General features: G+C 33.6%; 2 protein-coding genes across 3 annotated transcripts; one reads left to right on the top strand and one right to left on the bottom strand.

Moving 5' to 3' along the window:
• Positions 1 to 208: 208 nt before the first annotated feature.
• On the bottom strand, positions 209 to 8,292 carry LOC126853452 (uncharacterized). Of its 2 annotated transcripts, none has more exons than XM_050599229.1 (7): positions 7,900 to 8,292; positions 6,609 to 7,025; positions 5,811 to 6,270; positions 5,489 to 5,646; positions 5,201 to 5,368; positions 4,535 to 5,089; positions 209 to 4,296 (listed from the first exon to the last, which is right to left on the bottom strand). In XM_050599229.1, exons 2-7 carry the CDS (start codon positions 6,994 to 6,996, stop codon positions 4,169 to 4,171), a joined length of 1,857 nt encoding a protein of 618 aa, XP_050455186.1. In that variant the 5' UTR covers positions 6,997 to 7,025; positions 7,900 to 8,292; the 3' UTR covers positions 209 to 4,168. The 2 variants fall into 2 exon arrangements, with proteins under 2 accessions (XP_050455186.1, XP_050455187.1); XM_050599230.1 differs by lacking the exon at positions 7,900 to 8,292 and adding an exon at positions 7,478 to 7,758.
• Positions 8,293 to 9,553: 1,261 nt separating this feature from the next.
• Positions 9,554 to 11,636, top strand: LOC126853480 (phospholipase A1-like). The gene is made up of 7 exons (XM_050599282.1): positions 9,554 to 9,748; positions 9,816 to 9,960; positions 10,210 to 10,337; positions 10,572 to 10,885; positions 10,992 to 11,097; positions 11,270 to 11,290; positions 11,369 to 11,636. The coding sequence occupies exons 1-7, from the start codon at positions 9,591 to 9,593 to the stop codon at positions 11,547 to 11,549; spliced, it is 1,053 nt and encodes a 350-aa protein (XP_050455239.1). The 5' UTR covers positions 9,554 to 9,590; the 3' UTR covers positions 11,550 to 11,636.
• The last annotated feature ends 305 nt before the right edge of the window (positions 11,637 to 11,941 follow it).

Below are 11,941 nucleotides of genomic sequence, written 5' to 3'. Positions count from 1 at the left end.
ACACGCGAGAAAAATAAATATCAAAAATTCGTATGATTTTTTTTCCGAATATAATATCGTTCTCGATGACTTTTTTTTTCACGGACATCCGCGAAACTGAAATTCTTAGATTCCACAAGGGATTGGATTGAAATTAAAAAAAAAAAAAAGAAACAGGGGACGCGTCGTGAAATGTCGCTTTAGCTTTCGAAAGAATTGTTGCTCGCAATATTTCTGGACGTCACTTTATTATACATACATAACCAAATGACCTTTGTACAAAAAACACTTTTGTATATCTGCGTTAAATTTTCGACTTACCATCGAGAGAGCGTGAACTGCGTGAAGAGTAATACATATCTCACCCTCTAGAGTGTCCGAGAAATCGGATCGGTCGTAAAATGCTTATCTCTTAATCTTACGGTTATCCTACGAAAAGATAAATCAACTCTCGTCGAAATCAGAGATAAAGAAACTCCTCTCCGGGGAGGGGGGTGGGAAAGGAGAGGACGTTTCTTTCTTTAACATATTTGACGTTTGCCACTTGAAATAGCACGAGACGCGCGAAAACTGCACCAACTAGACAAAACTGGATACACAAGCGCAAAAAAAAAAAAAAAGAAAAAACTGATGAATTAATCGATTATGATTATTAATTATATCATTTTCACATTTTTAGCAGTATCCCTTGCTTTTTTTCGAAAATTATTATTAACCCTATCATGCATCGTATATCCTTATCACACGCATCTTTTTATTAATTTTAATTGCACAATTTTATAAAAATGTTATAAATATAAAAAAAAATTACAATCTGATATATAATCTTTATCAAATAAATTTGAGAAACTTAGTGACCTGATTGTCTCGGAATCAACTCGGATGACTTAAAGTTAAAAGATCAAAATAATCGGGGTGTTCGGGCGCATGACAGAATTCATAATTTCATAATCACGGATGAATCGCAAGAGACACACGATACAAGCTTAAACTAGAAAAAGAAAAAGGAGGAGAATTATGCGCACGTGCTTATTTATCTAAAAGAATTTTTCTTATCACGATCGAAAGCGAAAAAAAAGAATCGTCCATTTACGAAGAAATGCGCAAACCTATCGCCGATCCACTCTCGCGTTAAGTGCGAACAAGTTATGTATATGTACACGTTGTACTTGAAATTACCGTTACAGGTAGAGTCGACAGAAAAAATAAAGACGTAAAACGATGCGAGAGAGAAAAATGATCACTTATAGTCCTACATATACATATATCATAATCGATATATGTCAACGGATATATATACATCGTACAGTTGGTTTATTTGATTACCTTAGCAAATCAGCATCCGAAGCGCTTATATTTAATATGTATATCTAATAAAAGCTAATGTTAAGACACTTAATCGTTACGCGAGTCAAAAATGCTCTCCTAATCGATTTACAGAATTTATTTTAATGTTTTTCTCATATTTTCAGATTGCGCATTTTCGAGCGCGCGACAATCATTGTCCGATCCGATCCGACGATAGATACGTTTGTCCTTATCTATGTGTAAGAATTATCGGGAGCTTAAGACGAAATTGTCGTATTCTACGTGGAATCCACGTAGGAACGAGGGGAATCCGGCAAATGAATTATCTGTAATTGGGAAAAATCATTTCTCGCGCAACGTTTCGTACTTGAATTATATTTCATTAAACATATCTTAATTGTATTATATTCTAATAAAGTCAGGGGTATATCATATATATATAAAGAACATGTGTGATTTCCTCGATAAAAGCTACGTAAATTAATAAGACGAGTTTATCGTACATGTACATGCCTTATACGCCGACAATTACACGTAATTGCATTTACCGATTGCACGTTGTTGTAAGACGATCGCGTTCGTTTTGAGAAAAGAAAAAAAAAAGGAAATAAAAACGCGCAAGCATTTCCCTAAAGCGTAGTATCAAGTAATAATAATAATAATAATAATAATATGAGCAAACAGTTCTCTGTATGTGCTGGTATTGTTATATTAGAACCTTTCATTAAATTTATACAGTATGCGTGGTATATTTCTCAAATACAATGTGCAATGGACCAAATACGACATCTCACTCGCGTGTATTCCATTTTAAGAATTAAATCCACCTTAATCTTTTAATTATGATAATTATATCGTATCTTTTTTTTTTTTTCGAACGAAGGTCGATATGCCTGTTTTTTGGCTTTTTTTCCTCTTTCTTTCCTTAAACGGCACATTTGAAGTCAAGTCATTTACACCCGACGTTCATCAATAAACAGCGCCCATGACAGACGAAAAAAATAAAAAGCGAATATCGAGGATTATTACTCGATAAACGGAAAGCGCGGGTGTAAAATGCTAAGCAAATTGCAACGTGATCGCCCGTGTAATTTTACTCTCAAAATACCGCAAGAGAGATTCTCTCTTTTCCCGGCTACATTCGTATGCACAATTTTGATTATCTAATCGCTTTATGTACACGTGTCTAGGCGAAATCAAGCAAGGGAACGTCAATATTCTTAACGGCCGATGTATAAAATACGTTTACACATATCCTGATATTGAAATCTTAATCAAAAGAAACCCGTTAGCGTCCTCGTTAGTGTAATCGACAATGTACGAGCTTTCATTCGCTCGTACTCGAACTTGTCGACACCTCGTTATAACGTTATAAATAATCTATCTGCTTTATAAGATTCTCATATACTTCTACTGTATACTGTTATAGTGTAAAAAAGAAGGGAAAACAAATATATATATGTCACGTTACACAATACATAAACAAACAATGCACATTCTAAATGTGACTTTCCTCCTCGTAAAGAAACGCTGACATATGCTTGCGTTCTTAGCAACGAATGTACGCCGACGCGATATAAAATTTATGTGCTACATTAAAATATATATATGAATTTAATTTTGCGCAATATATATATATATATATATATATATATATATATATATATATATATATGTATATCTAAATCATAATCGTCTAACGTATATTATTAAATATACACTTCGTCATTCTACATAAATGACGAAAAAAAACGAAATTAAAATTAACACGTACATCAAAATTAAATCAAAAATTTATACAGTTCGATTCAAGACTTAGCGTTCTAAATAAGTGCTCTGTTTCATTCACTTCTTCTAGAATTACATCTATGTAGCTAAATCGTAATAATGTGGCATCACTCTTTCGCTCGTTCTTTTTCTCTCTCTCTCTCTCTCTCTCTCTCTTTGTTTAATATGAACCCTGCGATTTTACAATGATGGGCTGCCGCAAGTGCAAATTCAAGAAACTATAAGCAAAACGTGCTACTTTCCGCTTGCGAATCTTTCGCGAATCCTTGATTCGACAAGGAGACAATTCAGGGCACTTTACTTTGCCTGTCTTTATATAGGCGCTGGACCATTTTTACGTGCTATTCTTTTTAACAGCAAAGATTCAGCATAATGTACAGTAATATATTGTACTTCGAGATCCTTTACCGATCGATTGAAGATTAGCTCGGGAAATCGGTAACGCTCGAGATTGTTCTTGTTTTCTTTGTCGATACTACATTTCATTTGTCTGTATCTTATCCTCTCTTTTTTTTTCTGTTTTACAGAATACATATAATTCCCACCCCTCCCACACATGTATATTTGTACATAGTGTATATATCATCATATATTCAATGGAAAGTGTACATTAAAATTAACTGAATCACGTACGGTTCACTCACAACATCAAAAATAGACTATTGCAAGAGTGCATTAGTATGTGACACCCTGTAGATTAGTTATTACTCAACTCAAGGTACCGTTCCCACACATTTCATGACTTTCTTCTTCTGAAGGAGTCTGAGACGTAGACGATATGTACAAATTTTGTATGATATCACAATATCGCTCGCATAAATCTCTGAGTCTTTTTTTTCCTTATCTTTAACTTTTAACTTTTCTTTTTTTCAAATGCGACTTGGCGAATCAGAGACACAAGTCGTTGATCCCGTATCATTGAACTATAATATTATCGCAACACATGATACATTTAAGAATCTCGAAATCCGTATATATGTATATATTACATAACAAATTGATTGCAATTTCAAGAGGTGTACCACACGTACATATTGCCTACGATACAGACTCGGCTGTAACTATAGCATAAAAAAGCAACGTTAAGTTAGTTTTATGCTCGACCGCGTGGTTTCTTTCTTGGAGAAGGCGCCTCCTCGCTCGAGAGAACGCCGGTGGTAGCGGCCACGCGCTTCGGACGCCCTGCCATTTTATTGGCTTGTTGTATAGCTTGAGCAGAACCTTTAAATTGATTGCGTATCCGATCAGGCATTGTTATTCGGTTAATTTAATAACCATATGAAATGTATATTATCATGTCAAGAGTATAAATTATTTTGAAAAGTGTCTTACAATATTTTATAACGTTATAAACAGCTAGAATTTTGATAAAATTTTGTTTCCGCAATAAACTATTCTTAAAAAAGTAACGCACAAATAGATAATGCATTTAAATATGTACAAATATAAAATTATTTACCTGGGAGTTTTATTCTTGGAACTCCTCTGATGCTATTGTTACTTTGTTGTTTGCCATTTTTCTTCAAGTCCAGTTTCTTCGACTCTGCATTATTTTTGGCATCCGCTACAGCGGAAATATTGGTGGTGGGATTGACAGTGGTTGTACTAGTAGTAGTAACACTAACAGCAGCAGTAGCAGCAACGGTAGCAGTAGTAGCTACCGCTGGAGCAGTAGTAACAGAGGTGGTGATGGTAGCAGTAGTTGTAACAGCAGCAGTAGTAACAATGTCGTTGCCTAAACTATTGCCAGATTTTGTGCTTCTATTAAGCGCTCTCTCTGCTCTGCTACTGCCTTTCGCGACGGATTTGGCAATCGCTAATGCTTTATTAACCGATCGTTTTTTTGCGCGGCTTGTCTTGGGTGTTTTTCGATTTCGATCCGATTCTTCCTCGTCCGCGTCATCATCCGTGGAACTTGCGGCTCTTTTAGACTTTTTACGTTGATTCGGTTTTTCGTTATGCAAGCCTTTTCTTCTCTTCAATTGCGACTCATCTTTATAGAGGGACAAATCCACTAGAAATAATAACATCGAGATTTTTATATTTTTACCTATCTAGGAAAGACAGTGTTATATATATAATTATTAAGAATGTTTAATTATTTTAGAATATCAAGATTATTTACATCCATCGGGATGCTCCTCCGTAACTCGAGGTTTCTCGGACACTCCAGCCTCAACATCGATAGCTCGTTTCAAGATATTCTCTGTACGTAGCAGCTCTATTCGTGTTAACCAGAATTTATGCTTGTCAACTTTATTTAGATTCAGATTTGTTAATATACAATCAAAATCTGAAAATTAAACAATAACATTAAAATAGATAAATAATGATACATTATTTACACTATATGTCCCTCTAATACAATAGATAAATGTATAGTAATGTTACAAATTCAAATATTTGACAATACCTATGTTATCGTAGAAATCTGGTGAATAGAATTCACCATTGGTTTTATCTTGAGATAGCCAACGTATGCGAATACGTCTGCTTGATTTATAAATATTTTGCATTGCTTGACAGACATAAAAGCTTCCCTCGGCATTCCTCACAGCCAAAAATTCGTTTCTAATAACAAATATTTAATTACTCAATTTATGCTTACAAAAAACAGATGCAAAGACATTAAATTAAAGATTTTTTAAGATTTAAAAAAATTTTTTTAAGATTTATAAGATGGAAGAAAATATATATATATATATATATATATATATATGTTTGTGTGTGCTTACTTGTAAAATACGATAAGTTTCTCATCAGCAGTTTTAGAACTTGGAGTTTTGTTGAGGCTTTTGACCAATAAAGCAATTTCTGGTAATGGACTTTGATAGGGTTGTGTTTGAATCCGGTTCCTCTTGGGTTTACTTGCTCCATCAGCAGCTGCAGCAGACACTTTCAAATCTTTCAATTCTCTAGATTTTCGTTTAGTTGTCTTTGGAGAGGTAGTGACTTTTGCATCAGGTTTATATGTACTAGTTAATGTTGCAGCAGCATTATCGTTTGGTACTTTCAAACTCTGGTTTGTAGGTTTGGCCTTTGGAACTTCATTCTTTGCTTGTACATCTTCTGGTTTGTGCGGAGATTGTTTTATATGTACAGGTGTATTAATAGCTTTGCCATCTGATTCTTTTGATCCATTATTTACAGGAGCCTTTTTTTCTTCAACTTTATTTTGTGCCGGTGTGCTTAACGCTATAAAAATTAATTTAATATTACACATACATATAAGTTCTGCATTTTGTCTCTTTTTTCATGCACAATATAAATTTACGTTTACATTTTGTCTTTATACTTTAAATTTATATTTTGTTATCATTTATATTATATTTTATTTCCTTTAACTTATTATGTCAAATTTTATCTTATAATATTGCAAAGCAATTAAAGTATACAAATATATCAACATGTATAGTTATAATATAAAATAAACAACACTATATTGATAGTTGTAAAATGTTAAGTAATGTCTTTCTATATTTCAAGTAAAATAATTTTTATTTACTTGCAATTGCAAGTAACATATTACTTACAGGTACTCAATGGAAAATCCATTAAGGATGTCAAAACCTGTTCCGGTTGTATTTCGCATGATTGCTCTTGAACAGGATTTTCAGGACTTAAATTGTTGTTTCTATTAGATTCATTTTGTTTTGTAACAGCAGGCACGTCTTGCTCTGTTTCCGTCTTTGTGATCTCCACACCATTCGGGATCAATTTTTCAGTTTCTGGCTCCTCCACATTGCCACTGATGTACGGTGGTGTCTGATACACTGATGGCCTATGGTCCTGGACCAGACTAAGCGGTTGACTGGGTGGTTGTAGGGTGACATAGCTTAGTCCGGTTCCCGTTAAGGGTTTCATCGATCCAGATTCTGATCCTGGTACCACTTTCTGTGCCATGGCATTCATGGGAAGCATGGAGTGGCTGATGAAAGTTAGCGACGTACCTATTTGAGGTATTGTTGATTTTAAGGTACATGAGCTACTGTTCAATTAAAGAATAATCTTTTTTATTTATTTATATAAAATAAAAGAATGGCTAATTTAATAACACGTAGAATGTGTGTAAAAGAGCGAATAAAATGATCATTTTATAATTAATTTATCTTATACGTCAAAATTATGTTTGGTAATATACTATCAATTATATGTAATTAAACAGTATCGTATAATTTTTATTATAATTGATATAAAAATATCAGATTTTCAACTTGTGTATAACGCATATAATTACAACTTGTTAATTTGTGATTATTCTGGTAATTGAGCTGGATATGTTAAAAGAATCTTGTATCTATAGTTATTTGTGAATATATATCGAAGCAATTGAGACAAAAGAAAAAAAATCACATGATAACACAAAGTTTTATATAACACAATTATCATCGCAAATACATACATTATACCGCTCCGCACTTTTCTGCACATTACTTACATAGTGGACTATGTAGTACTAAGCAATCAACAATTTTATTGCAAATGTAATGCCGCGTAAATAAAGAAGAGAGCGATACGTTAATAATCCACTGATAATCGCGAGGAAGGACGCGAACGCGAGGGCGGAGGAAACACACGCGAGGAAATCGGGTGCGTGGCGAAAAAAAAAGCGGCGAGAAAATCGAGAAAGGCGGGATGTACAGGACACACAAGTGGACACACGAAGGGGCGGGAGGGAGAGGGTAAGCGGTGAGGAGAGAGAGAGAGAAATGGAGAGGGGTGGAGGGGGGTAATTAAAGGAGTAAACATAAACACGGGCGAGAATTTTCGTCGCTGGGAAACGCAGCTGGTGGCGTAGAACGGCGGGCTCGCGATGTCTATTACCTGTGTATCCGCAGCGCGGGGTGCGAGAGGGTGGCAGCCGTTCGTATAGGAATCCGCCAAGTGTGGGGTCTCGTCCGGGAGGTTGACCGCCGCCGCTCTCCTTGTGTGTGCCAACGCACACGGGTTATAGGCCCGTCTACGCACGACTACGCTTGGCCGGCACGATGCAGTGAGCCCGGTCGCGCGTCTATCATTTCCCTCGGCGCTCTCGCGCCATGACGATGATTGTTAACCGCGAGGAAACGGGGGGAGCACACGCGACACGCGAACTCTGCGAGACCAACAAAAACCAAAGAGCGGGAGCGAGTCGCGAGGGAGAGTTCCGCGCTTTCTTCGACACGATGGCCCCTGGTTTTACCAGCGGGAGCGAGCAGGAATGCCAGTCGTTAGATGGCGTCGGACGCCATGCGTAATTCGACTCGCTCGCTGTCGTCCGCGCGTCCCGATTGGCTGCCGTCAAACATAAAGGCCGATTCTCACCGAATGCGCGATATATACGAGTGTGCCTTTGCGGGTAGGGAAAATGATACATCTCATAGAAAAGGATATGTTGCACGGATGGATTGCCATCTTTGTCAGCCGATTCGCCGATTGGTTGATGCTGTTTAATATCATATTCGAAAATATTGGCTTTGTATGTATTTTACGAATTAATGAGATAAAGATAAATAATTCGTAAACCATTTTTAATTTCATTGTTTAAATTCATAAATAAAACCGAAACATTTGCTAGGAACTGCATATTGCTGTGTATTGCATTTTAAAAATACTGACGGGTAATGTTTTTAGTTTCGATAATATAATGTAAAAGGAGACGGATATCTACCCGAGAATATACATGTCACTTTCTAATTTTGACCCTAATTTTCCTTCTCTTGTTAGTGTCCTAATCACGTGTTATGCCGCCATGTTCTTGATGGCATTAGCGGGCTAATATTTAAATTGTGAGAAAAGGAAGAAGCAACTATAGAAAATTATTTTTTTATTATATAAATAATTGCAATTTATATTTTCTTAAATAAATATTACAAGTTTTCAAATGTAACATGAAAGTAATGCAAGTAATTATATAAAAATAAATAAAAAATGAAATTAATTAGTAATAATATAAAGGTTATATTATTATAATGTGTATTACATAATATATTATTTATAATAAACACAGATAATATTTATAATTTTTATTTCATTTACAAGCAAGTTGATATATATTTTGATTATTTACAATTGAATTGTTACGTTTGAACAAACACTCTTTCTCTTTATTAGGACCAATTTCATCAAGTCCAGTTACATTAATCGACGATTATTTCTCTTAATTTTAAACGTTAATTAATATCAAGGGCAAAATTATAAAATGATATTTGGCACACTATTTATATTTATTATCATAAATAAAAGCGAATAGCAAACAGAAGATTGCATGCATATGTACGCAGTAGCAATATTTATATTTGATCATTTTTGCCACTTTATGTACCGGTATTATAAAACACATGTGCAATAAATTTATTGCACTCGTTAAACAGTTTACACAGCTGCTAATAATTTTGCAAGTGTTAATGTTTTTGTAAAATCTACATGTATGTATATATGTATATATATAAGAGTTTAGTTTTGAATATTGCAAAACTCATTAAATGATTCAGTTTCTCTCAATATCGAGGTAATATCTCTTTTTGTATATCAAAATGAGAAACGCCGCTGCGATACTTATAATTTTTCTCGTACGATGCGTGTACTTAAGTACTATAAATGAATTAAACATTGTGGACAATGTTGGACAAACTGCATTAAATGAGTCTTGCATTCTTGGCGTTAAATCTGTGTCGATGGTTTTATTCAATAGGTAAAGTACAAATAAGTTTGTCGTTAATTTATTTTTCGCACGCTGATTATATTCGCATCTCTTTCAGTGATAATCTTAAGGGCAAAAATATCGGAGAAGAAGAAAGTTGTAGCAATATTGATCCTTCGAAACCGATTGTTTTTTTGATCCATGGTTTTTCCGGCTCTGCAAATATGACTCAAAATTATGATTTGGCCTCGCAATTCGTAAAGGTAGATATTTGATACTTGATATATGTATACATATATGTACAAAAAATTGGTATCATTATCATGCAATATGTGAACAGAGATATTTGTTGATGCATTATGCTCATATAATTCTTTACATATGTTATATATATTATATATGTACACATTGTATATATTATTATTTTATGTATATTCTTATGTAATATATAAAAAAAGAATGTAAAAATATAAAATTCAACAAAAGTTTAATAAATTTTTTTGTTTTCATAGAAAAACTATACAGTATTTTCACTGGATTGGTCTGATGGGGCATGCACGAATGCCATACCCTTAGTAAAGCTGCTGGAATATCCTTTCGCAGTGAGAAACACTCGTGAAGTAGGAGAACTTACGGCAAAGTATATTTATTTTACATATGTTAAAAGAGATTGAAATTAAATATTAAATATAACATTAAACGAAGTCATATAAATGGTACACTTCAATATTATCACATATATATATATATATATATATATATATATATATATATATATATAATATTGATAACTAATACATAATGCTAGATAAACAAAGTATTCAATAATAAAATTATTCTCGATTCATATATTCGTATAAATTTTCTATTTCAGATACATTATAACGCTGAAGACGAAATGCGAAATTCCGCTGGATAATATAATGTGTGTCGGTCATAGTCTCGGGGCGCATATATGTGGCTTTGCTGGGAAGAAAGTCCAAGAGTCGGTTAACGACAAAATTTCATGTATAATCGGCGCCGATCCCGCGGGACCGGCGTTTGAGCTTAACAAGTGCCACAGCAGGCTTTGTGTTACGGATGCCATTCATGTAATAAGTATTCACACTTCTTCGGGTCTCGGAATAGACAAATCTATAAGTGAAGTCGATTTGTGGTTTAATGGCGGAATAAAACAACCAGATTGTGGTGAGATTAATTATTATGCTTACGCATTCAAAGATATGTTGAATAACACGAGAATGATAAAAAGTGAAAGACACTGGAAATATTGCAAATAAAATTCATGTTTTAGGTTTGGACGTGAGTTTTAATTGCTCACATGGTAGATCTATGACATATCTAACCGAAATGTTAAAGTTAGATAATTGTGTATATCCTGGTGTTCAAATAGATTCATTGTAAGTCTGTCTTTTTAATCAATTAGTATGTTTAATCGGGTTAATATAATAAATTTTTACAAGAATTCTTTTTTGAAGAAAACAAAAATATTATATGTTATATTACATACATTTATATATAAGAGACAGAAAAATAGGAGATTACATTATTTGATTTATTTTTTTTTTTCAGATCATGGGCAAGAATCAAAAGGTATTATAAATAGGCTCAAAATCATTTATTTATAAATTTTGTTTTATTTGACTATTTTTTTATTTGTCTTTTTTGTAGGCCACCTTATCCTGATTCTAATACAACTAACTGTGTGGTCATAAATGACGATATTTTCAATGTCAAGTCAATCGACAAACTCAGGAAAGGAGATTACTACGTATTCGTCCAGAAGAAGCCTTCCTATTGCACGCAAAAACCTTTTCATTGCAAATCACTGATTGAAACAGCTAATAATTGACTTTGAAACGTTTATTTTATTGTATTATAAACACATAAGTACTGTTTTAAATAAGTATTAAATTGCACGATAGCACAGTATATGAAAGTCTTTTTTCTTGATATCCACGAACTCTATTACTAACAGAAGAAAATTGTAGTTGCATTATCCAATGTTGAGATGCGTCCTGTTTCTGCGTGTAAAACATAATTTTTTTTGTGAACTTTTTGTTTTATAAAAAAAACATTGTCAAAAAATTATATGTTAATCAACTATGAAAACTTCTGCGCGAGCATAGACATTTAGAGCATTTACCTTTATTTAAGGAGTAAACACAAATATCTATACTACTATATATGTGATGAAAAAAAGGCAACTATAAAAAATTTTCATATTATATAAATAATTGTAAT

The sequence above is a fragment of the Cataglyphis hispanica genome, chromosome 12 (assembly GCF_021464435.1).
Source record: "Cataglyphis hispanica isolate Lineage 1 chromosome 12, ULB_Chis1_1.0, whole genome shotgun sequence".
Taxonomy (NCBI): domain Eukaryota; kingdom Metazoa; phylum Arthropoda; class Insecta; order Hymenoptera; family Formicidae; genus Cataglyphis; species Cataglyphis hispanica.
Note: the sequence above shows the minus strand (reverse complement) of the source record. Positions and strands in the feature narration are given on the sequence as shown.

Coding starts and splice junctions, on each gene's coding strand:
- LOC126853480 (XM_050599282.1), top strand. CDS start 9,591: ATGAGAAACGCCGCTGCGATACTTATAATTTTTCTCGTACGATGCGTG. Junction 9,961..10,209: donor TGGCCTCGCAATTCGTAAAG/GTAGATATTTGA, acceptor TTGTTTTCATAG/AAAAACTATACAGTATTTTC. Junction 10,338..10,571: donor GTAGGAGAACTTACGGCAAA/GTATATTTATTT, acceptor TTTCTATTTCAG/ATACATTATAACGCTGAAGA.
- LOC126853452 (XM_050599229.1), bottom strand. CDS start 6,996: ATGCTTCCCATGAATGCCATGGCACAGAAAGTGGTACCAGGATCAGAA. Junction 6,271..6,608: donor GGATTTTCCATTGAGTACCT/GTAAGTAATATG, acceptor TAATTTTTATAG/CGTTAAGCACACCGGCACAA. Junction 4,297..4,534: donor TCCAAGAATAAAACTCCCAG/GTAAATAATTTT, acceptor ATCAATTTAAAG/GTTCTGCTCAAGCTATACAA.